The sequence below is a fragment of the Oncorhynchus nerka genome, unplaced genomic scaffold (genome assembly GCF_034236695.1).
Source record: "Oncorhynchus nerka isolate Pitt River unplaced genomic scaffold, Oner_Uvic_2.0 unplaced_scaffold_14___fragment_4___debris, whole genome shotgun sequence".
NCBI classification, from domain to species: Eukaryota; Metazoa; Chordata; class Actinopteri; order Salmoniformes; family Salmonidae; genus Oncorhynchus; species Oncorhynchus nerka.
This window is the reverse complement of record NW_027040331.1, coordinates 39,077-64,163: the sequence shown is the minus strand read 5'-3', so window position 1 is coordinate 64,163 and position 25,087 is coordinate 39,077. Positions and strand designations below refer to the sequence as shown.

At 40.5% G+C, this 25,087-nt stretch overlaps 1 protein-coding gene across 1 annotated transcript; it reads left to right on the top strand.

The window, feature by feature from the left end:
- Window positions 1–605: 605 nt before the first annotated feature.
- On the top strand, window positions 606–20,005 carry LOC115111341 (TGF-beta receptor type-2-like). Its single transcript, XM_029637288.2, has 10 exons — window positions 606–789; window positions 8,882–9,032; window positions 11,992–12,194; window positions 12,408–12,571; window positions 12,883–13,137; window positions 13,248–13,424; window positions 13,608–13,859; window positions 14,161–14,302; window positions 14,442–14,569; window positions 17,612–20,005. Exons 1-10 carry the CDS (start codon window positions 741–743, stop codon window positions 17,873–17,875), a joined length of 1,785 nt encoding a protein of 594 aa, XP_029493148.1. The 5' UTR covers window positions 606–740; the 3' UTR covers window positions 17,876–20,005.
- Window positions 20,006–25,087: the final 5,082 nt, after the last annotated feature.

Sequence of the window (25,087 nt, the reverse complement as noted above, 5' to 3'; positions counted from 1 at the left end):
TACTGCCAATAATAGCAGTAATGCCAATATTCGACAACAACCAAAATATAATCACACAAACATTGTGTAATAACTGTTTATTACATAGTTATAAACTATTTATAAACTCAAACCCCTTTAGTGTAGGTGTTACAAAAATAACAATATGTTGCATTATAACGCACAGTGAAAGTGTAAAATAGGCTGTTATTTGCTAGCTCAAAGTGAATGGAATAAAATAACTTTTTCCTGGAAGAAATTTCGGTTGTGGCATGCAATAAGATAATAAATACACAAGAAACCACACACAGCACAACTCACACTTGGCAGATATAAATAGGCCTACTAGGCTATAGCCTACAATTGGAGACAATTAGACCCTCCATTTTCACAAATGCTTAGGCCTATTCTGAGCTATAATAATAATAATATGAATAATTATTAGTGTTATTAGTATTATTTAATATAACCTACTATGATCCTACTACACGTCCCGTGTCAACCCAAATTCTACTGGGTTTAGGATCCGATTAATGAAGTCCAGTTCCTGGGCGGGTCCCTTAACACAGCTGGATGAAAAACATCTGGATCCGCCTACACGGAACTCCAGCCAAAAGCCCCGAGCCCAACCAGTTGTTTCACTGAATACGACTTCAATAAGCTAAATGAACGTCTATCTTACTACTCACGTTCCCAAATACATAGACAAATACAGTGCGACCACGACGTTTTAATCCGTTTATTTTTTTAATGTCAATATTATGGGGTGCTGGAGATTCTCGGCAGTGAATATTGTTCTTCTGTCTTTCTGTAAGTATTTTTTTATTCGCTTACTCACTCCGTATTCACTTTTAAGTGTTCCGTGTCCATTGTTTCTTCAATCTGGTGAAGTTGTGAAGGGGGAGGGGGATCAAATGTTTATTCAAGGGAGGTTCTGGTCGTGTAAAACAGATGCTCAAAACGTATATTTATGAAATGCGACTTTTCGTTTTCTTGCCCTTTCTTCAGTGGAAAAGTGACTTCGGGGTAATTTTCTCAATATCATATATGTGATTGAATAGCCTAATGCAAAAATAAATAAGTAAATAACTATAATTTCTTTCTTTCTTTTTTCTTCTGTGGATTTGTTTGAATTAAAACATGTATTCACTGTAGCTTTATAAAACCAGTAGTTTTACCTCATGTAACATATCATTTGTATGTGCTCTACCTAGGTACTGTCCAACTAAATGATGTCGTGACAGTCACCTAAACTCAGTCAATAGTAGGAAGATACATAAGAACCTCTGAAGGCACATAATAAAATGGGAATGACTGAACGATCCAAGTCATCCAATCTGGTGAAAAACATATTTGTGACACTTAACAGTTCTTTAGCTATGCCTGTTATTTATTATCAGCATATTTTGAATGTTTAGAATAGAATTTCACTTGATTGTTTACTCTCATGTTCAGTGGTGCCACTATTTAGGGAATCTGAAGTAAACTTAACTAACTCTTAACATTTGTTCCCACAATTTCTGAAATTATTTGAATATGAAGTCAATAAGCTAAAACAACAACATACAAACATTAGGGTTATTGTATTTAATGACATAAAAAACATGAAACATTTTGCTCAAACAGGGCTTGATCATAACTTTGAATCAAAAGAAATTAACTAGTTAATTAGAACAAGAGTGTCAGTAGTTGTGATGATGAAACGATGTAATAGAACTTTGATGCAATGTGACCACATACATTTTTTTACTGCTGCCATCTGTAATGGAAAGTTCCAAACAGGAAATCGATTCTGAGGCTCAATTATCCCTGCTGCATGCAAACAGGGGCACTTCTCCTCAGGGAATACAAGATTGAAGCATAGATTGAGGAGTTCGGAGCTCATGTAGAAACTGTATACCAAGAAGTAGGGAAACTTCACCCATTTTATTTAACTAGGCAAGTCAGTGAAGAACAAATTCTTATTTTCAATGATGGCCTAGGGACAGTGGGTTAACTGCCTTGTTCAGGGGTAGAATGACAGATTTTTAACTTGTTGGGGATTCCATCTTGCAACCTTTCGGTTACTAGTCCAACGCTCTAACCACTAGCCTACCTGCTGCCCCAGTGTGTGCTCTAGAGGACTTACAAAGTTGCACACTTGATACTTACAAGTTATTTTGAGGAAGCAAAGTGACACAATACATAGATAAACTGTAGGTTGAGGAGGAGTACAGAGGTCATGTAAGTACTAAAGAGGTAATGGTGAACTTCTCATATGTTATGAAGAAAATGAATCCCGGGCTATAGCACCAATTTATAACTCATTGACATTCCCACTATAGAACTTAGTAAGAGTTGAGCAATTCTTCTTTTGAATTGTGTATGTTTTTAACTTCTCACATTACCTATGTTCAGTGTGTGCACTCTTGGGGACATAACAAGTTGCATACTTACTGCTTGCTGATGATATTCAGTGATATTGAGGGAGCGAAGTAGCACAGAGCACAATGAGTGCTGTGACATGATGAGCTTTGTGTTGTGTTCTCTAGCCTGACCTTCCATCATCCCACATCAGCCCATAATGACAAGATTGTGATGACCTAAGCAGGCAAAAATAAGATGTAGAAATCCCCTTTATTCTCCACCCCCTCCTCCTTCCCCCTCCTCCTTCTCTCTGTGCCCAGCTTGTGATGGCCACTGGGGACACATACAGACTCCTGTGTGTTCTTTTAGCCCCTGTTTGCGTCCCAAATGTCACCCTATTCCCTATATAATGAACAACTTTTGACTAGAGCCCTATGCCAAAAGTAGTGCACACTGCACTATATAGGGAATAAGGTGCCATTTGAGACAACACTTTTCATTGCTGGGTATGAGATAAGGGTCCTTTTAAAAATGACAACAGTGAATACTATGCCCCTTATATGACCTCCGGCTTGGGAAAACCTTCTTATAGATTTAGCTTCTTATTCTCATCCTTTGGCTTCGGGAAAATGGTTCCAAAAGGATTCTTCAGCTGTCCCCATAGGATAACCCTTTCTGGTTCCAGGTAGAACTCTTTTTGGTTCCAGGCAGAACCCTTTTGGGTTCCAGGTAGAACTGTCTGTAGAAAGCGCTCTACATGGAACCAAAAATTGTTCTTCAAATGGTTCTCCTATGGAGACAGCCGAAGAACCCTTTTAGATTATAGATGTAATATTTTTTTCTAAGAGTGTACAATAAGATGGCTACAATAAGATGCTTCACTTGGACTTGTAGGTCAGAGAAATGTATCTAATGCAATTTTCATATCTCTCTCATGTGTTTTTATTTTGATGTTATGGATATTGACAAATGTATTGTGTTGTGCTCATTAAGGTCCAGTTTTAAGACTGGACTAAATCACATAATTGTTAGAACTACAGTACCTGGCTGCGTAAATGTTATTTATTGTTTGAGACTAGGCGGGGTCCCTCAAAAGGACGTACGTTCATTACACCTGGGTAATTTAATTGTGTTCTTGTCTATTTAATCAGGAAATACTTTCCTTTTGAGTCCTGTGGAGAAAAATTTCAGCATGCTGCATCAATAATGGGGAGATTGGTTGGTGTAGAATGGGCCAACTAGTGGCCTGGTTTGGTTACTACGCTTGGTGGGGGTCAGCTGAGATTCTGTCACTTATAAAACCAAAGGCTGACTGTTTTGAAGCAAGATTTGTCGCATGGTCAAGTGAACATTGCACAAAAATGGACTATAGGACGATGGGACAATATGTTTTCTCTGGAAAAGGGGACTAAATAAACGAGAGTGTAGATGGGAATAATTCATTATTTGTGAGTTTTGTTTTTCTTATTTACCCATAACAGGCAAACTATTGTATGTTTTGGTGTTGTCTGATCTTCTACAAGAGAGATCAAGACAATATTCAGAAAACATTTGACTCTCTAGGGGTCACATTTTTACGGAACTGATAAGTTAGTATCTATTTGATATTTTTAGGACCATCAAACGTTCAGCACTCCCGCTGTGTCTGTGTTTATTTGTATATGTATACTCATAGAAAGAGAGTCACAGATCCACCCATTACAAACCGATTGACTTGCATTTAGATGCCAATTCTAGTCATTCTATTTTTATGGGTAAACTGATAGGGAACCAGGGAGAGTTAGTTGAGACCCGAGGCTGAAACTGAAAAGCAAATCAATGCAGCCAACATCCCTGGGCCTCCCGGCTGTAAGCACACAGCAGAGCAGTTGGATTTCCCATAAGACACACACAAAAAAAAAGACACAAAGGGGCTGAGCTTCAAACTTGGCTCACGCCGAAACTTCTGGCTTCAATTTATTTCTGGAGCAGTCACTGCTGATTTTAATTAGTTGAAAGTTTACGTTGAAAGTTTTTGCTTAGCCAGCCTTTTTTAGTTTTGCTTTTCTTTTTTCTTCACCCTTTCTCCTTTGTCTTTTTTTTTTTTTGTGTGTGTGTGTGTGTGTGTGTGTATATATATTTTGTTGGTTGGCATTGGCCAACATCTGGAAGCCTTTGTGAAATATGTGTACAGCTTCTTTTAATGTTTGCGTAGTTTTGTTAGATCACCATCCCCCTGGGAGTGAAAAAATCCCTCATCTGGCTTTAATCAGCCATTAATATTGTTGTGATGTGGCAACACAGCACAAGGAGGGGACGGCAGATACAAGATGCGTGGGAAGGAACGCTCGTAATGCTTTCTAGAGCCTGTGTCAAACCAATGCAGCACAGTCCCCCCCATTCAATCAAACCTGGGTCAAATACATATTCGCTGTGTTCAAGTTTTCAATCATACACTAATTTGAAAATATTTTCAAAATATATTACAAATACAACTTGTGTTGGCCATACAATACAATACAATATAGAAAATATTGCAATGACTATGTTGAATAACTACTATACTGAGAAAAAATATAAACACAACATGTAAAGTGTTGGTTTCATGTGCTGAAATAGCACAAAAAGCTTGTTTTTCTGAAATGTTGTGCACAAATTTGTTTACATCCCTCTTAGTGAGCATTTCTCCTTTGCCAAGATAATCCATCCACCTGACAGGTGTGGTATATCAAGAAACTGATTAAACAGGTGCACATTGTGCTGAGGACAATACAAGTTTTGAGGGAGCATGCAAATGGCATGCTGACTGCAGGAATGTCCACCAGAGCAGTTGCCAGAGAACTGAATGTTCATTTCTCTACCATAAGCCGCCTCCAACGTCGTTTTAGAGAATTTGGCAGTACATCCAACCGGCCTCACAACCGCAGACCATGTGTAACCACGCCAGCCCAGGACGTCAACATCTGGCTTCTTCAGCCGCGCACCCGGAAAGTTGATGAAACTGTGGGTTTACACAAACTGTCAGAAACCATCTCAGGGAAGCTCATCTGCATGCTCGTCATCCTCACCAGGATATTGACCTGACTGCAGTTTGTTGTTGTAACCGACTTCAGTGGGAAAATGCTCAACTTCGATGGCCACTGGTAGGCTGGCGAAGTTTCAACTGTACCGGGCAGATGGCAGACAGCGTGCATGGCATAGTGTGGGCGAGCGGTTTGCTGGTGGGGTTGTTGTATGTGCAGGAATAAGCTACAGACAATAACAAAAAATAGCATTTTATCGATGGAAATTTGAATGCACAGAGATAATGTGACGAAATCCTGTCGTGCCATTCATCCACCGCCATCACCTCATGTTTCAGCATTATAATGCACGGCCCCATATTGCAAGGATCTGTACACAATTCCTGGACATTTCCTAAACATTTCCCAGTTCTATGGGCTGCATACTCAGACATGTCACCCATTGAGCAAGTTTGGCATGCTCTGGATCGACATGTACGACAGCGTGTTCCAGGTCCCGCCAATATCCAGCAAATTCGCACAGGACACCTCTACGGGATCGGTTTCCCCCCGGCGGGACAGTTGAGCTAACGTAGGCTAATGTGATTAGCATGAGGTTGTAAGTAACAAAAACATTTCCCAGGACATAGACATATCTGATATGGGCAGAAAGCTTAAATTCCTATTAATCTAACTGCACTGTCCAATTTACCGTAGCTATTACAGTGAAAGAATACCATGCTATTATTTGAGGAAAGTGCACAATTATTAGCTTGAAAAGGTATTAATAAACCAATTAGGCACATTTTGCAGTCTTGATACAACATTTTGAACAGATATGCAATGGTTCATTGGATCAGTCTAAAACTTTGCACAAAGGGCCATCAAGTGGCCAAAATATAAATTGCGCCTGGACTGGAATAATAAATTATGGCATTTTTCTTGCATTTCAAAGATGATGGTATGCATTTCAAAGATGATGATTTACCAGATCTAATGTGTTATATTCTCCTACATTAATTTCAAATTTCCACAAACGTCTAAGTGTTGCCTTTTAAATGGTATCAAGAATATGCATATCCTTGCTTCAGGTCCTGAGCTACAGGCAGTTAGATTTGGGTATGTCATTTTAGGTGAAAATTGAAAAAAGGGTTGGATTCTTATGAGGTTTTTAAGGTATCTGTGGCCAACCGATGCATATCTGTATTCCCAGTCATGTGAAATCCGTAGGTTAGGGCCTAATGAATTTATTAAAATTGACTGATTTCCTTATATGAAGTGTAACTCAGTAAAATCTTTGAAATTGTTACATGTTGCATTTAATATTTTTGTTCAGTGTAGTAACCAGTATCTACCGAAGCTTCAGCTTCCAGCTGTTCTTGGTAGGCCTACTGCTGGTGGGAATTGAACAATGCATTGCATGTGGTTTGGAAGCTGCCTCAAAGTACGGTCATTGAGTAAAACAAACCCAATGTATTTGTATTTATTATGGATCCCCATTAGCTGGTGCCAAGGCAGCAGCTACTCTTCCTGGGGTCCAGAAAAATTAAGGCGGTGTATACAATTTTAAAAACATTACAATACATCCAGACTGTGTGCCTTCAGGCCCCTACTCCACAACTACCACATATATACAGTACAAAATCCATATGTACGTGTGTGTGTATAGTGCATATGCTATGATGTGTGTGTGTGCGCCTATGTTTGTGTTGCTTCACAGTCCCGCTGTTCCATAACTGGACTGTGAAGAGACCTCTTGTGGCATGTCTTGTGGGGTATGCATGGGTGTCTGAGCTGTGCGCCAGTAGTTCAAACAGACATCTCGGTGCATTCAACATGTCAATACCTCTCATAAATACAAGTAGTGATGAAGTCAATCTCTCCTCCACTTTGAGCAAGGAGAGATTGACATGCATATTATTAATATTAGCTCTCTGTGTACATCCAAAGACCAGCCGTGCTGCCCTGTTCTGAAACAATTGATATTTTCCTACGTCCTTTTTTGTGGCACCTGACCACACGACTAAACAGTAGTAGTGCCTTGTTGACAGTGCTGTCAAGAAGGTAGAGCAGCACTTTATCATAGACATACTTCTCCCCATTTTAGCTACTGTTGTATCAATACATTTTGACCATGACAGTTTACAATCCAGGGTAACTCCAAGCAGTTTAGTCACCTCAACTTGCTCAATTTCCACATTATTTTTTACAAGATTTAGTTGAGGTTTAGGGTTTAGTGAATGATTTGTCCCAAATACAATGCTTTTAGTTTAAGAAATATTTAGGACTAGTTTATTCCTTGCCACCCCCTCTGAAACTAACTGAAACTCTTTGTTAAGTGTTGCAGTCATTTCAGTCACTGTAGTAGCTGACATGTATAGTGTTGAGTCATCCGCATACATACACTCTGGCTTTCCTCAGAGCCAGTGGCAATTCATTAGTAAAGATTTTTTTAAGTAATGGGCCTAGACAGCTGCCTTGGGGAATTCCTGATTCTAACTGGATTATGTTCGAGATGGCTTCCAAGAACACCCTCTGTGTTCTGTTAGACAGGTAAGTCTTTATCCACAATATAGCAGGGGGTGTAAAGCCATAAGACATAAGTTTTGCCAGCATCAGACTATGATTGATAATGTCGAAGGCCGCACTGAAGTCTAACAAAACAGACCCCACAATCTTTTTATCATACATTTCTCTCAGCCAATGTCTGCAGATGTCATGTTCTGACCTTAGTTCTTTTGTTATGTCTTTGTTTTAGTATGGTCAGGGTGTGAGTTGGGTGGGTTGTCTATGTTAATTTTTCTATGTTGTGTTTTGAGTTTGGCCTGGTATGGTTCTCAATCAGAGGCAGGTGTCGTTAGTTGTCTCTGATTGAGAATCATACTTAGGTAGCCTTTTTCCACCTGTGTTTCGTGGGTGTTTATTTTCTGTTCGGTGTTTGTATTTCACCGTTCAGGACTGTTTTCGTTTCGTTCTCGTGTTTTGTTGTTTTTGTTCGAGTGTTCGTTTTCATTAAAAGAGAATATGAATACTTACCACGCTGCACCTTGGTCCTCCTCTCTCTCTCCCAACGACGAGTGTTACAGCAGACCTTCATACATAATGGATATCCTATCCCTGTCCTTGGCGTTAAGCATTTTGGATGCACACCTCCCCTTCACTAGATGAACCAGAACTGAGTCTGCAATCTATCTAATGTAGCTTGTCACAATAAAGACGGTGCGCTCTAAACAGCAGAACCTTTGTCAGATTGGTGTCCTAAGAGCCATATACAGTACACATGTAAAGTATAGGCCTAGGGCCCGCCCGATTCATTCCGTAATGCTGAAGATCTTTGCTCCAGCGTGATAGAAATTTAAAGGCAATGTTTCCGTGTCAGCAGAGACTGCATTCACGGTAAATGCTGCATTGTGTCGGCTCAATCGTAAATTACCTTTAAATTTCAATCGCACTATAATCCTGAACTTTGGCAATACGCATCAAGCCTAGTCTATAGTTCTGTTTTGTGCCAGTCATTTTATTCAAAGCCAGAAGTGATTTGCTCTGATTAGTGTTTGTGTGTGTGTATTCCACAGGTCTTCCTATCCTCTCCTTCACACACATCAAGACCAACCTGTGTAAGTGGTGTGACTACTCCAGCCCTATCTGTGAGGACAGTGTGTGTTATACCAACTGCTCCCTCTCCTCCTTCTGTACTCTGAGTGAAGAGATTTGCATTGCAATATGGTAAGTGTGAAGTTTTTCATCAAAGGACTATCTCCCAAGTTAAAGTTTATTTGCCATATACAGTATAATAAATGAGTCTTTTGCACCAGAGCTCTCACTCTCACATTAAAAACATAAAAAATATTTTGAAGTTGGACCGCAGAGTGAAGGAAAAGCAGCCAACAAGTGCTCAGCATATGTGGGAAAAGTATTCCTCATGAATCTGGTTGAGAGAATGCCAAGAGTGTGCAAAGCTGTCATCAAGGCAAAGGGTGGCTACTTTGAAGAATCTCAAATATAAAAAATACAAACACTTTTTTTGGTTACTACATGATTCCATGTGTATTATTTCAAAGTGTTGATGTCTTCACTATTATTCTACAATGTAGAAAATAGTAAAAATAAAGAAAATCCCTTGAATGAGTAGGTGTGTCAAAATGTTTGACTTGTACTGTACAGTACATACAACTAGTAATATTGATCTGGTTTAGCTGATAGCTTCCCATTCTATAAAATATATTTTGACAAGGTATATTTCCCAATATACTCCCTCACTGGACTGTTATGCTCCTCTACTTTAATAATTATCCTCATCATGACAATAATTATTGAACTCTCAGTAAACAGGATATATAGCTGATTCATATGTTTGTCTGTGTATCCCAGACAAAACAAATGTTGCTCATAAACATTAATTGAACTGTAGGATGTGTTTCTTTAATGAATGATACTGATAAGAAATGATGATGTGTGGTGAGTGGGGTGTTTGCGATGAGGAGGACAAAGTTCATTTTGGCTTTATTTGAATGTTGCTCACCGTCTGGTATGCTGGGCCCTAGTGGTCAAACCTCTACAGCAGGGAGGGCACTCTTTTACAATTTAACTTAGGGCCCCAAAAAGGCTAGGTCCGGCCCTGACTGCATGTTTGGGTATGGATGTCAGAATGCAGAACTGTGACTGTGGCCCATCGTGATGAGGTCAGATTTTTTGTGGCCCCCACCCCCATAAAAGTTGCCGATCCCTGCTCTACAGTAATAAAGAAAGGGTCTTTGATCCTGGTCAAAAGTAGTGCACTTTATAGGGAATAGTGTGCCGTTTGGTACACATTATTGATCTTAGACTTCCTACGAGGGGAGGAACTATCTGCTGACCTCTGAATGACAGAGATAGTGTCCCAAATGGCACCCCTATATTGTGCACTACTTTTGACCAGAGCACTATGGGCATGTAATTTGGGACACATGCAAATTGAAAGAGACTAGTGTTATTAAGACTGGTGTTGTTGTTGGCAGGATACAAAGGCAGATTGGATTGACCACTTGTAAAATAAAAACTTCCAATCCACGCAAATACATACAGTGGGGAGAACAAGTATTTGATACACTGCCGATTTTGCAGGTTTTCCTACTCACAAAGCATGTAGAGGTCTGTAATTTTTTATCATAGGTACACTTCAACTGTGAGAGACGGAATCTAAAACAAAAATCCAGAAAATCACATTGTATGATTTTTAAGTAATTAATTAGCATTTTATTGCATGACATAAGTATTTGATACATCAGAAAAGCAGAACTTAATATTTGGTACAGAAACCTTTGTTTGCAATTACAGAGATCATACATTTCCTGTAGTTCTTGACCAGGTTTGCACACACTGCAGCATGGATTTTGGCCCACTCCTCCATACAGACATTCTCCAGATCCTTCAGGTTTCGGGGCTGTCGCTGGGCAATACGGACTTTCAGCTCCCTCCAAAGATTTTCTATTGGGTTTAGGTCTGGAGACTGGCTAGGCCACTCCAGGACCTTGAGATGCTTCTTACAGAGCCACTCCTTAGTTGCCCTGGCTGTGTGTTTCGGGTCGTTGTCATGCTGGAAGACCCAGCCACGACCCATCTTCAATGCTCTTCCTGGGGGAAGGAGGTTGTTGGCCAAGATCTCGCGATACATGGCCCCATGCATCCTCCCCTCAATACGGTGCAGTCGTCCTGTCCCCTTTGCAGAAAAGCATCCCCAAAGAATGATGTTTCCACCTCCATGCTTCACGGTTGGGATGGTGTTCTTGGGATTGTACTCATCCTTCTTCTTCCTCCAAACACGGCGAGTGGAGTTTAGACCAAAAAGCTCTATTTTTGTCTCATCAGACCACACGACCTTCTCCCATTCCTCCTCTGTGTCATCCAGGTGGTCATTGGCAAACTTCAGACGGGCCTGGACATGCGCTGGCTTGAGCAGGGGGACCTTGCGTGCGCTGCAGGATTTTAATCCATGACGGCGTAGTGTGTTACTCATGGTTTTCTTTGAGACTGTGGTCCCAGCTCTTTTCAGGTCATTGACCAGGTCCTGCCGTGTAGTTCTGGTCTGGTCCCTCACCTTCCTCATGATCATTGATGCCCCACGAGGTGAGATCTTGCATGGAGACCCAGACAGAGGGTGATTGACCGTCATCTTGAACTTCTTCCATTTTCTAATAATTGTGCCAACAGTTGCCTTCTCACCAAGCTGCTTGCCTATTGTCCTGTAGCCCATCCCAGCCTTGTGCAGATCTACAATTTTATCCCTGATGTCCTTACACAGCTCTCTGGTCTTGGCCATTGTGGAGAGGTGCAATAAAATGCAAATTAATTACTTAAAAATCATACAATGTGATTTTCTGGATTTTTGTTTTAGATTCCACCTCTCACAGTTGAAGTGTACCTATGAAAAAAATTACAGACCTCTACATGCTTTGTAAGTAGGAAACACTGCCGATTTTGCAGGTTATCAAATACTTGTTCTCCCCACTGTACATAACCAATCCAAACAAAACCACAAAGTCAAAAGTCAACTATAGGTTTTCCCAGAGACATTTTCCTATTGTAAAATGCCTAACTAAATTCAGTTCACTAGTTTGATAAGTAACTTTATAATTGATCTGTGCATGTGAATGTATGACTGCGTGTACAGCTTTAACATCTGTTAGTGTCTTCATCTGTGTCCCAGGCGGAAGGACAATGAGAGTATGAGTGTGAAGACGTTATGCCACCAGCCCCAGCAGCCACTGGAGAATATCATGTTGTCAAACTACTCCTCCAACGAGTGTGTGATGGCTCCTCAGCCCTCTGAGGATGGGGTCCTGTTCGTTTGTGGCTGCCTGGGAGAACACGAGTGCAACGATAAGCTTATATTCGACAAGGGCTCCAATGGTAACCACTTATTTTATTCTGGAACCAGGCAGTACATGGTGCAACCAGAACATTTTATTTGAAAAATATTAATTTACAATTGTATAATAATAGAAAATGCAACTTGAGGAAAAATAGGCATTTATAATGTAAATCCAAAATGTAGTAGTAATGTATACTAACCCATGATCCGATTCCATGTTGTCTTCACATTGTTTTTAACTGTGTCCTCAGATTTTTCCAAGCTCAAGAGTAAAGATGTGATTCCAGTGGTGGTGATCAGCCTGGTCCCTCCCTGTTTAGTGGCTATCATCGCTACCATGGCTTTCTACCTGTACCGTACAAGACAGCCCGGCAAGCAGCCCAAAGACTGGGCTCCCAAACGCACACACTACCAGGTAGGTGGATCTACCAGGTATGGAAAAATATACTTTGAGACCCAAATGGCACCCTATTCCCTACAACATAGTGCACTACTTTTGACCAGAGCCCATAGGTCCCTGGTAAAAAGTAATGCACTATATAGGGAATAGTAGGGTGCCATTTGGGACACCGCCATAACCAACTGGAAGCTTTTCATTTATTGTCATGTAGCTACTGTACATTACTGTTTGTGAAAAGGTGTAAAGTAATCCTATATGGGATGGGCAGCTAAAGGCCACTTGATACGTAACTAAAAATATAATTCATTTATTCATTAATTGACCAGGCCTTGGACATCCCAGAGGGACTCAGTGGGGAGGCCATCACCGGCGGTGAGGACTGCCATGGCAAGCTGTCAGCCATCAATAGCGACGCTACATCTGACATGTCTCCCGTCCGGGCCCATAACTTCAACCACAGCACGGAGCAGCTACCCATCCAGCTAGAAGCCTTGGTGGGGAAAGGGAGGTTTGCTGAGGTGTGGCGGGCCAGGCTCCACCACCAGGCAGCTGGTCCTCAGTATGAGACGGTGGCAGTGAAGGTGATGGTTTTCCCTCTTCCCTTTTTTCTCACCCCCCCATTTGTTCTGTAGTTTTTTGTGTCATTTTCATGTGATATAATACTTTGAATAAATGTTTATTTGATTTCAAGATCTTCCCGTCTGTGGAGTATGTGTCCTGGAGCAACGAGAGGGCCATCTTCTCTGACGCCAACCTGGAGCATGAAAATGTGGTTCAATTCCTGACAGCAGAGGAGCGAGGGCCCTCCGGCTCCCCTCAGAGGCAGTACTGGCTGGTCATGGCCTACCACGGCCTGGGAAACCTACAGGTTAGTTTGATTTAGCTTTGTTTTGTTTATTGCTAGGTTGATTAAGTGTATATTGTTGTTATATGGTTCAGTAGAAGACTAGATGAGATAACTAGTACATTTTATTGTACATACAATTTCATAAAAATGTTGTCAAATAATCCTGTGAGGGATGGGTCACTAAATGGGTCATTCATTCATTAGGACTTCCTGGCGGGCCATGTGTTGAGTTGGGCTGAGCTGTGTGCTATGGCTGGGTCGGTGGCTCGAGGACTGGCCCACCTCCACAGTGACACCACCCCTTGTGGGATCCCCAAGGTGCCGGTGGCCCACCGTGATCTGAAGAGCAGCAACATTGTGGTGAAGAACCGGAGAGAGTGTGCCCTCTGTGACTTTGGTCTGGCTCTGAGACTGGACCTCTCCCTCACCGTGGATGACTTTGCCAATAGTGGCCAGGTAAGGTGAAACAGGTGAAATGACCAAAGTAGTTGCTAAGGGAACCTGTATCAGTGTTCTGCTAAAGCGCCTAAGCAGTAGGCCTATGCATGCTGCCTTCTGACATAACTACTCTGAGAGAATTATTGTGGAAAATAACAACATATTAAATTGTAGAGTCATGGTTGAATGCCCCGTTGAATAAAAACTATGCTATATGAATTAAATTGTTTATAAAGCCGTGCTAAAACCAGAATGAATCAGAAGGCCCTTCATGTAGTGTTAATTTGTTTAAGCTACGGTCACTGTCCTTGTTGTCCAGGTGGGTACAGCTCGCTACATGGCCCCTGAGGTGTTGGAGTCCAGAGTGAATCTGGAGGATCTGGAGGCCTTTAAACAGATGGATGTATACTCCATGGCCCTGGTCCTCTGGGAAATGGTGTCCCGCTGTGAAGTCATAGGAGGTACAATAAGCTATTCTATTATGGGCCAAGTCAGGGGTAAATGTTCTTAACTCAGACTTGGAAGAAAGTAGCATCGTCTGTAAATGTAGAATAGATGATAAATAACAAAGGATTTACAGTGTGTTTCCTGTATTTTAAGAGGTTAAGAGTTACGAGCCGCCGTTTGGCTCTAAGGTGTGTGACCAGCCGTGTGTGGACAGCATGAGGGACCTGGTCCTGAGGGACAGAGGCAGACCTGAGATACCCACCAGCTGGACAACACATCAGGTAAACTGTGTGTTTGCGGGCGTGCGTACGTGTGAGAGCGTGGTGAGGGAACTGGGTAGTCAGCACTTCTCAGTGAATTCAGGCCAGAATTCAATCCGATTGCTCTAGTCGACAATGCAGGTTTTAAAGGAAATGTTACCATGTTCTCTGAGATCGCATTCAAGGACAACCCTGGAGATGTCGGCTCAATTAGAAATGACCTTTAAATGTGAAGCGCGTTATAGCACGGTTTCCGATTTAATCCCAGCTTGAATGATAACCTATCATAACAATCACATCGATCATAAATAAAAGCTCTGGTTGTGAACAGGTTTGGGGTCAATTCCATTCCAGCCAAAAAAGGAAGTAAACCGAAAAACTGTAAATACAGTTGAAGTCTGAGTCATTAAAACGTGTTTTTAAACCACTCCACAAAATTGTGTTAACAAACTATAGTTTTGTCGGTTAGAACATCTACTTTGTGCATGACACAACTAATTTTTCCAACAATTGTTTACAGACAGATTATTTCACTTATAATTCACTGTATCACAAGTCCAGTGGGTTTACATAAACTAAGTTGACTGTGCCTTTAAACAGCTTGGAAAATTCCAGGAAATTATGTCATGGCTTTAGAAGCTTCTGATAGGCTGATTGACATAATTTGAGTCAATTGGAGGTGTACCTGTGGATGTGTTTCAAGGCCTACCTTCAAACTCAGTGCCTCTGATTGACATCATGGGAAAATCAAAAGAAATCAGCCAAGACCTCAGAAAATAAATTGTAGACCTCCACAAACCTGTTTCATCCTTGGGAGCAATTTCCAAATGCCTGAAGGTACCACGTTCATCTGTACAAACAATAGTATGCAAGTACAAACACCATGGGACCACACAGCCGTCATACCGCTCAGGAAGGAGACGCGTTCTGTCACCTAGAGATTAACATACTTTGGTGCGAAAAGTGCAAATCAATCCCAGAACAACCGCAAAGGACCTTGTGAAGATGCTGGAGGAAACAGGTACAAAAGTATCTATATCCACAGTAAAACGAGTCCTATATCGACAAGGAAGAAGCCACTGCTCCAAACCCGCCATAAAAAAGCCAGACTACGGTTTGCAACTGCACATGGGGACAAAGATCATACTTTTTGGAGAAATGTCCTCTGGTCTGATGAAACAAAAATAGAACTGTTTGGCCATAATGACCATTGTTATGTTTGGAGGAAAAAGTGTGAGGCTTGCAAGCCGAAGAACACCATCCTAACCGTGAAGCACAGGGGTGGCAGCATCATGTTGTGGTGGTGCTTTACTGCAGTAGGGACTGGAGCATTTCACAAAATAGATGGCGTCATGAGGGAGGAAAATGATGTAGATATATTGAAGCAAGACATCAGTCAAAGCTTGGTTGCAAATGGGTCTTCCAAATGGACAATGACTCCAAGCATACTTTCAAAGATGTGGCAAAATGGCTTAACTTGACGCTACCCATCCCTGTCGCGGGATCATTTTCGTCAGCAACCGCTGAATAGCATAGTCAAATAATATTACAAAAAAAAATCATATTCTTGAAATCACAAGTGCAATATTGCAAAACACAGTTTAGCCTTTTGTTAATCCACCCGTCGTCTCAGATTTTGAAATTATGCTTCACAGCGAAAGCAATCCAAGCGTTTGTGTAAGTTTATCGATAGCCTAACATAGCATTATGTACACTTAGCATCAGGAAGCTTGGTCACGAAAATCAGAAAATGTATCAAATGAACCGTTTACCTTTGATGATCTTCGGATGTTTTCACTCACGAGACTCCCAGTTACACAACAAATGTTCCTTTTGTTCCATTAAGATTACTTTTATACCCAAAATACCGACGTTTGTTTGTCGCATTATGTTCAGAAATCCACAGGAAAGAGAGGTCACGACAACGCAGGCGGATATTCCAAATAGTCTTCATAATGTCCACAGAAACATGTCAAACGTTTTTTATAATCATTCCTCAGGTAGTTTTTAAAATATATATTTGATAATATATCAACCGAGTGTGTAGGTTTTTCAATAACAGCGGGAGGAACAATGGCGGCTTTACTCTGTAGCACAAAAACTCACTCTGAGAGTCCCCACATATCCACTTACGCAATGTGATCTTTCACGCTAATTTTTCAAAATAAAAGCCTGAAACGATGTCTAAAGACTGTTGACACCTTAGGGAAGCCAGAGAAAAAGGAATATGGTTGATATCCCTTTAAATGGAGGATAGGCATGCATAGGAACAGAAGGGTTTCAAAATAAGAGGCACTTCCTGATTGGATTTTCCTCGGGGTTTCACCTGCAATATCAGTTCTGTTATACTCAAGACAATATTTTGACAGTTTTGGAAACTTTAGTGTTTTCTATCATAATCTGTCAATTATATGCATATTCTAGTTTATGGTCCTGAGAAATAGGCCGTTTACTTTGGGAACGTTATTTTTCCAAACATAAAAATAGTGCCCCCTAGCTTCAAGAAGTTAAGGACAACAAAGTCAAGGTATTGGAGTGGCTATCACAAAGCCCTGACCCCAATCCTATAGAACATTTGTGGGCAGAACTGACAAAGCATGTGCGAGCATGGAGGCCTACAAACCCGACTCAGTTTATCCAGCTCTGTCAGGAGGAATGGGCCAAAATTTACCCAACTTATTGTGGGAAACTCGTGGAAGGCTACCCAAAATGTTTGACCCAAGTTAAACAATTTAAAGGCAATGCTTCCAAATACTAATTGAGTGTATGTAAACTTCTGACCCACTGGGAATGTGATGAAAGAAATAAAAGCTGAAATAAATAATTCTCTCTACTATTATTCTGACATTTCACATTCTTAAAATAAAGTGGTGATCCTAACTGACCCAAGACAGGACATTTTTACTAGGATTAAATGTCAGGAATTGTGAAAAACTGAGTTAATGTATTTGGCTAAGGTGTAAACCTCCGACTTCAACTGTATACATTTTCTTTTTACTTCCTTGAACCCAACGCTGGTTGTCAATAATCAAACCTTCCTGGTATTGCTCTTCCAAACTGCAGGGGATGAATCTGCTGTGTGCCACCATCACTGAGTGTTGGGACCATGACCCAGAGGCCAGGCTCACAGCCCACTGTGTGGTGGAGCGCTTTGGAAGTCTAGAAGAGGAGATGGAGCAGGAGGTGTTAGACGCTGTCAACAACAGCCAGGAGTGTCCTCCCTCTGACACCTTCCCTGACTCCACCGGCTGTGATGTGAACCCTCTGGCCCCTGAAACAGATACAGAGGGGACCCTCATCCCTGGGCAGATAAGTGAGATATTATAAGGAGGACTTAAACTTGATCACCAAAAAGAGACATCTTTGTATGATAGATTGAAGACACTCTACCCTATGAACAAAGAGGAAAACATATTTTTTCTATGATAGATTGTATCCTTTGAAGGAGCTGGTCTCCGGATTGATTTGTAATATAACCTTTATGAAGTGTCTTATGAATGCACGTATGAACTTTTGCCACTGAAGAGATTTTCTTTCTGCCCCTTGGAAAGTTGTGTGTACAGGATTCAGGGAACAGAGCAAACAAGAAGACCACAAATCATTATCCCAACTTCACTATCACACTGCAACATGTCAATTTTACCAATAACTCAAAAAGCAGATTAGTTTCCAAATCTGAAGTACATACATCCTATAATGAATGATCACATGGATCTGTTCTAAATGCAGGTTGACGTTTATTTTCATTAATCTTGTCCTGGAGGCAGAACTGAGCTATTTCCGCTTAGATAGGCTAGCTGCAAAGAAAAAAATGGGCTATTATTTAATTTTAGGTTAGGGTTAGGCATAAGGGTTAGCAGTGTGGTTAAGATTAGATTTAAAATCAGATTTTATGACTTTGTGGCTGTGCCAGCTAGTGACCACTCTGCAGAGCTGCCTCCAGAACAGGGTTCATAATAGAAAAATGCAAATTGCACTTAAAATGGAACCTTATTCCCTACAGATTGCACTACTGTTGACCAGATTCCTATGGCTCTGCACTATATAGGGAAATAGGATGCCATTTGGGACGTACAAATGTTTATTATTTGCTAAAGTATAGAGAGCACTACGTTTTGACAACCTTCATTGGTGTACCAGCTATTTAAATTGGTCCTTGCTCCTATTGGAGATAATTTACTTTACAATAATTATTACTGATGATTAATTATCATTTATTTTTTTAAATGAGTTTTCCATTGCCTTCTCAGTGTGTAGCCTCAAACAGTGGTGTGGTTCTCATTCCCCTTAATGTATCCTAAATGGCTCCCTATGTCCTACATACTGTGGTGCACTACTTTTAACCAGTTATCGCAGAGCTGAGAGGTTTGCATTTTTCTAAGGGTTTCATTCTGATTAACCACAAGATGCTCTGACTACAAATGGTGAATGCTGTTATATAGGCTAGAGACCACAACACACAAGCTAACAGGGTGAAATGCCTTTTTTAAGATGAATGAGAACCAAGGAGCTTTTAATGATCATTTGAACTGATAGCTGTACACAAGGACTTTGAGGATACTTTGATCCGTTTGTAGCTATTGCAGACAACTACATTGTCAAGGCTCATTTTTCCCACCATGTGAAGTACTTGCTGCCTTCATCTGTTTACTAAAGACACATAGTTCATTTGTTTCATTCAAATCTGATGTCTGAGCATTATTAAGAGGGCATGATCTATCTTTATATACTATGCATCAGAGAACTCACAGTAAGAGTGACTGCTCTCCCAGACAGCCTGGTATTACACTCAGATCTACACCAATTCAATCATTCACTGACTCTCTTGCTTCAAAGGTAATGTTAAAATCTTTTATCACACTAACCGAGCGGACTAAAATAATTAAAACAGGAGTTGGTGTAGATTTGATTACGCCATTAAGAAGATCAATAGCTTTTCCTCATAGAAACAATCAATGGCTGGGAAAGAAGCGCTGTCTAATTGTGAGAGGCATGGCAGTGACATCATCTCTGAATCATGAGCTGGGTCGTGTTAGATTGGGACAAATGGAAGAAAACAAGGTGAAATGTTAAAGTACTCCCTTAGCCTTTATTGGACAAGTCTATTTTTTGATTTCCGTTGTTACGGCGTGCCCTAATGAACACAACCAAGGTTAACCCTCTTCCCTTGGGAATGGTCAAGTTTGAGGATGCACAGAGTAAGACCATGGCCTTAACTATATGGAGAAATATCTAAGTATGATATTAATGAACTATGCAGAAGACTAAAGAATGATGTTATTGAACTTCTGATGAATGACCACAGATAAAAACAAAATTATTGTGAACTGGTTCCACAACATGTTGCCTATTTGTCTTGTAAAATAGGTTATGTATCAGGTTTCTTATTTTGTTACTATTTGTGAGGGGGGGGGAAACCCACCACAAAACTGTCATAAAAAGACACATGAAAAAGAACGTCAAGCAGCTTTATTGGTTTGTTGTTCCAGAACCCTTATTTTAAGAGGTTAACATTATACGTGTCACAATATTTCAGTAAGAAGCACAGATTTAGGCCTGGATTCAATCTGATTGAGCTTTGTCAGTATGTGCCATTTAAAAGGTAATTTCCAATTGAGCCAACATATGCGAATGTGGTCTCCACAAAGGCAGGAACAATGTCTTTTTTTTCTGTTTTAATTTTACCCCTTTTTCTCCCCAATTTTGTGGTATCCAATTGTTGTAGTAGCTACTATCTTGTCTCATCGCTACAACTCCCGTACAGGCTTGGGAGAGACGAAGGTTGAAAGTCATGCGTCCTCCGATACACAACCCAAGCCACACTGCTTCTTAACACAGCGCGCATCCAACCTGGAAGCCAGCCGCACCAATGTGTCAGAGGAAACACCGTGCACCTGGCAACCTTGGTTAGTGCGCACTGCGCCCGGCCCGCCACAGGAGTCGCTGTTGCGCGATTAGACAAGGATATCCCTACCGGCCAAACCCTCCCTAACCCGGACGACGCTAGGCCAATTGTGCGTGGAACAATGTCGACAAAGTGTGATTGGATTGAATCCCGGACCCAGAGAGCAGCAATATTATACAGTATTGTATATGAAGAACTAATAATGACATGAACAGATGTATTGAAAGAAAAAACATTCAAGTTTGTCATAATTTATTCTGATTGTTTTATTAGTTTTGTTGATTCAAGTGACAAGAGCCCTTTTACTGAGAAAAAATAAACTACACCTAAAACTACAAGTAAAATACACTGAGTGTACAAACACATACTCTTTCCATGAGACTGACCAGGTGAATCCAGGTGAAAGCTGTGATCCCTTATTGCAGGGATGCAAACTGCTGAGAGGACAAAAAAGGTGACACTTGTTTTGCACTGAAACATATAAAAACATCCCTGCTAAGGGGAAATGCAGGTTAACTAATTAAACAACAAAGAATATGATCTACATGATCAGTCTCCTATTTCTAACGCAGATCGCGCTGAAAGTCCTGACTCTCCCATCTCCTCATTGGTTTATAGAAGCAGGTACCCACGTGCCATCTCCTCATTGGTTATACCCACGTGGGTGATTGAAAGACGAACTTTGTTGCCGGGGCAATAAAATGAAAGTTTAAATGCGATCACCATATAAATTCAAAGATGAAAAAGCCTGGAAGGAGGAGAGATGCCTAGAAACGATTCGGTTGGCCGTTTTATGTGTGGATTAATTGTCAGAGTGGAGGTCATTGTGCATTTCAGTTAAAATAACAACTCAATGTTTATCCCAGGACAAATTAGCTAGCAACAGCAAGCCAGCTAAATATGACAAATTAACGTTAGCTAGCAAGTGCAAGCTAACTAGCTAAATTGCCATACATGTTTAATGCTTTTCGACCTGTCCCCAAATTAATGTCATTGGTTCAGAGTTTATGATATTTTAACCTGCGTGTCGTGATCACGTTTGGTGTGGGGGGGCAAAATACATTTCTGCACGATAGTGCACGCGTGCAGCCGGTTTGGGTTCCGTGTAAGTTGGTTGTCTAAACCCCCCTCCAAACCTTTTCTCATCGGATCTACACGAATCACGTAGGTCACCTATTTTGGATTCAAAACGTGACTAGTTTGCATCCCTGTTATTGATGTCACCTGTTAAATCCACTGCAACCGGTGTAGATGAAGGGGAGACAGGTTAAAGAAGGATTTTTAAGCCTCGACAATTGAGACATGGATTGTGTCTATATGCCATTGAGGGTGAATGGGCAAGACAAAATATTTAAATGCCTTTGAATGGTGTATGGTAGTAGGTGCCAGACGCACCAGTTTGAGTGTGTCAAGAACTGCAACACTGTTTTTTCACACCCAATGGAAATTGGTACCAAGAATGGTCCACCACCCAATGGAAATTCCAGCCAACTTGACAACTGTGGGAAGCATCGGAGTCAACATAGGAAGCTTTCGACACCGTGTGGTTCATACAACAAACTGAGGCTGTTGAGGGCAAAAAAGGGTGCAACTCAATATTAGGAAGGTGTTCCTAATGTTTTGTACACTCATTGTATATTTACTAAGTTAACAGGATTTTTTGTTGCAATTTTCAATTTATGTACAATAGAAAACCCTAGATTTCTGCATAAAAATATCTTTGGTCTCTGTACATGAAGCAAATATTTCAGGTACAGTTGAAGTCGGAAGTTTACATACACTTAGGTTGGAGTCATTAAAACTTGTTTTTCAACCACTCCTCAAATTTCTTGTTAACAAACTATAGTTTTGGCAAGTTGATTAGGACATCTACTTTGTGCATGACAAGTCATTTTTCCAACAATTGTTTACAGACAGATTTCACTGTATCACAATTCCAGTAGGTCAGAAGATTAAAGGCACAGTCAACTTAGTGTAAACAGCTTAGAAAATTCCAGAAAAGGATGTCATGGCTTTAGAAGCTTCTGATAGGCTAATTGACACCATTTGAGTCAATTGGAGGTGTACCTGTGGATGTGTTTCAAGGCCTACCTTCAAACTCAGTGCCTCTTTGCTTGACATCATAGGAAAATCAAAAGAAATCTGCCAAGATCTGAGAAAATAGATTGTAGACCTCCACAAGTCTGGTTCATCCTTGTGAGCAATTTCCAAAAGCCTGAAGGTACCACGTTCATCTGTACAAACAATAGTATGCAAGTACAAACACCATGGGACCACGCAGCAGTCATACCGCTCAGGAAGAAGGAGCGTTCCGTCTCCTAGAGATGAACGTACTTTGGTGCGAAAAGTGCAAATCAATCCCAGAACAGCAGCACAGGACCTTGTGAAGAGGCTGGAGGAAACAGGTAATAAAGCATCTATATCCACAGTAAAACGAGTACTATGTCGACATAACCTGAAAGGCCGCTCAACAAGGAAGAAGCCACTGCTCCAAAACCGCCAAAAAAAGGCAGACTACGGTTTGCAACTTCACATGGGGACAAATATTGGAGAACGTACTTTTTGGAGAAATGTCCTCTAGTCTGATGAAACAAAAATAGAACTGTTTGACCATAACGACCATCGTTATGTTTGGAGGAAAAAGGGAGAGGCTTGCAAGCCGAAGAAAACCATCCCAACCGTGAAGCACGGGGGTGGCAACCATGTTGTGGGGGTACTTTGCTGCAGGAGGGACTGGTGCATTTCACAAAATAGATGGCACATGAGGGAGGAAAATTATGTGGATATATTGATGCAACATCTCAAGATATCACTCCGGAAGTTAAAGCTTGGTCGCAAATGGGTCTTCCAAATGGACAATGACTCCAAGCATACTTCCAAAGTTGTGGCAAAATGGCTTAAGGACAGCAAAGTCAAGGTATCAAAGTGGCCATCACAAAGCCCTGACTTCAATCCTATAGAAAATGTGTGAGCAGAACTGAAAGTGTGTGTGAGCAAGGAGGCCTACAACCTGACTCAGTTACACCAGCTCTGTCAGGAGGAATGGGCCAAAATTCACCCAACTTATTGTGGGAAGCTTGTGGAAGGCTACCCGAAACATTTGACCCAAGTTAAACAATTTAAAGGCAATGCTACCAAATACTAATTGAGTGTATGTAAACTTCTGACCCACTGGGAATGTTCTGAAAGAAATAAAAGCTTAAATAAATTATTCTCTCTACTGTTATTGACATTTCACATTCTTAAAATAAAGTGTTGATCCTAACTGATCCAAGTAAAAATTCCCTGTCTTGGATAAAATGTCAGGAATTGTGAAAAACTGAGTTAAGGTGTATGTAAACTTCCAACTTCAAATGTATATTCTTCATTTTTGTACTGTTTCAAACAAACATATATGTTTCTTCATGTTGAGAAAAATAACATTTGTAAATGTCATTCTTTTCATATTCACTCGCAATGACAATCAGAAGCTTGCCACCAGTAAGTTGTAAGAAAAAGAGAAGTATCCTACTGTACAACATTTATTGCCTGCTTCCCTGATACTGTAAAACACACTTTTTTAATCAACACCTTTTTCACACACACAATGGACTCTCGTACAACATAAAAAAGATCACAAATGAAAGCACTGCCATCCTTCACTTGTAGCCCTGGAATGTAACTAAAAAACAAAACAAGTCCTTCTAATACAGACAATTGCATGGGTACAAATTACAAAAAGGTGAATAATCTAACTTGTTTTTTCCATAAAAAATATTAAACTATTCCCTTAAACAGCATTCTGGTACAGTAATCTCAATTAACAGATACACCAACAATCACACACAGCCATTTTGTGGTCTCAATCCACCTCATCAACACATTACAGTTTTGTTCCTTCTCATGATGAAATACAAATGTTCCCATAATTGATGTAGACCCTGTTGGCAACCATACAGAAAACCAAACATCTAGAAGCAGCTGCAAAATGACCCACAAAATACAAATACAACTGGATCCATAATTAAACTTAAAAACAAGTTTCTTAAGATCTAGGCCTACTATATAGGAAAACAATTAATATATATTTAAACTAAAGGGGGAGAAAAAGAAAAGAAAAATCGGTAGCTGCTCATTTGTTTATCACAGTTATTGCAATCACTTTTGCATATCTTCAGAAACAGCAGTAGCATAAAAACCATAATACTATTATTAACAATAAATAAACAATAAGTTACTACATAGGACCATAAACAATATAACATGGCATGTCAGTGGCACTTCTTTAACTGTAGTCTAATCAGAGTACTGTTCGACGCGTTTGGTTTCAGGCCATGTTAAACTACACTTCAGATAGACATGGCATTATTAGTCTTCAGTGTCCTGCCACCTTGGAATCTGTTGGTTTTGTTAATGCCATTTGCAATGCATGTTAAAATCCAACCCCAGGCACATCACATAAACCAAAAATGTAAGGTTGCCAAATGGTTTCATACCAAGTGTATGCTCAAATGAATTACTCAATATTCAGTGGAGTGCTTAGAGAAGAGGGACAATTTGAATGCCGTATTTATAAAAGCCATACCCTACACCATGAAACTTACAAGATTCAAGTTAAATAGCTAAATGAACTGATGTTACTTCACTAATAGAGG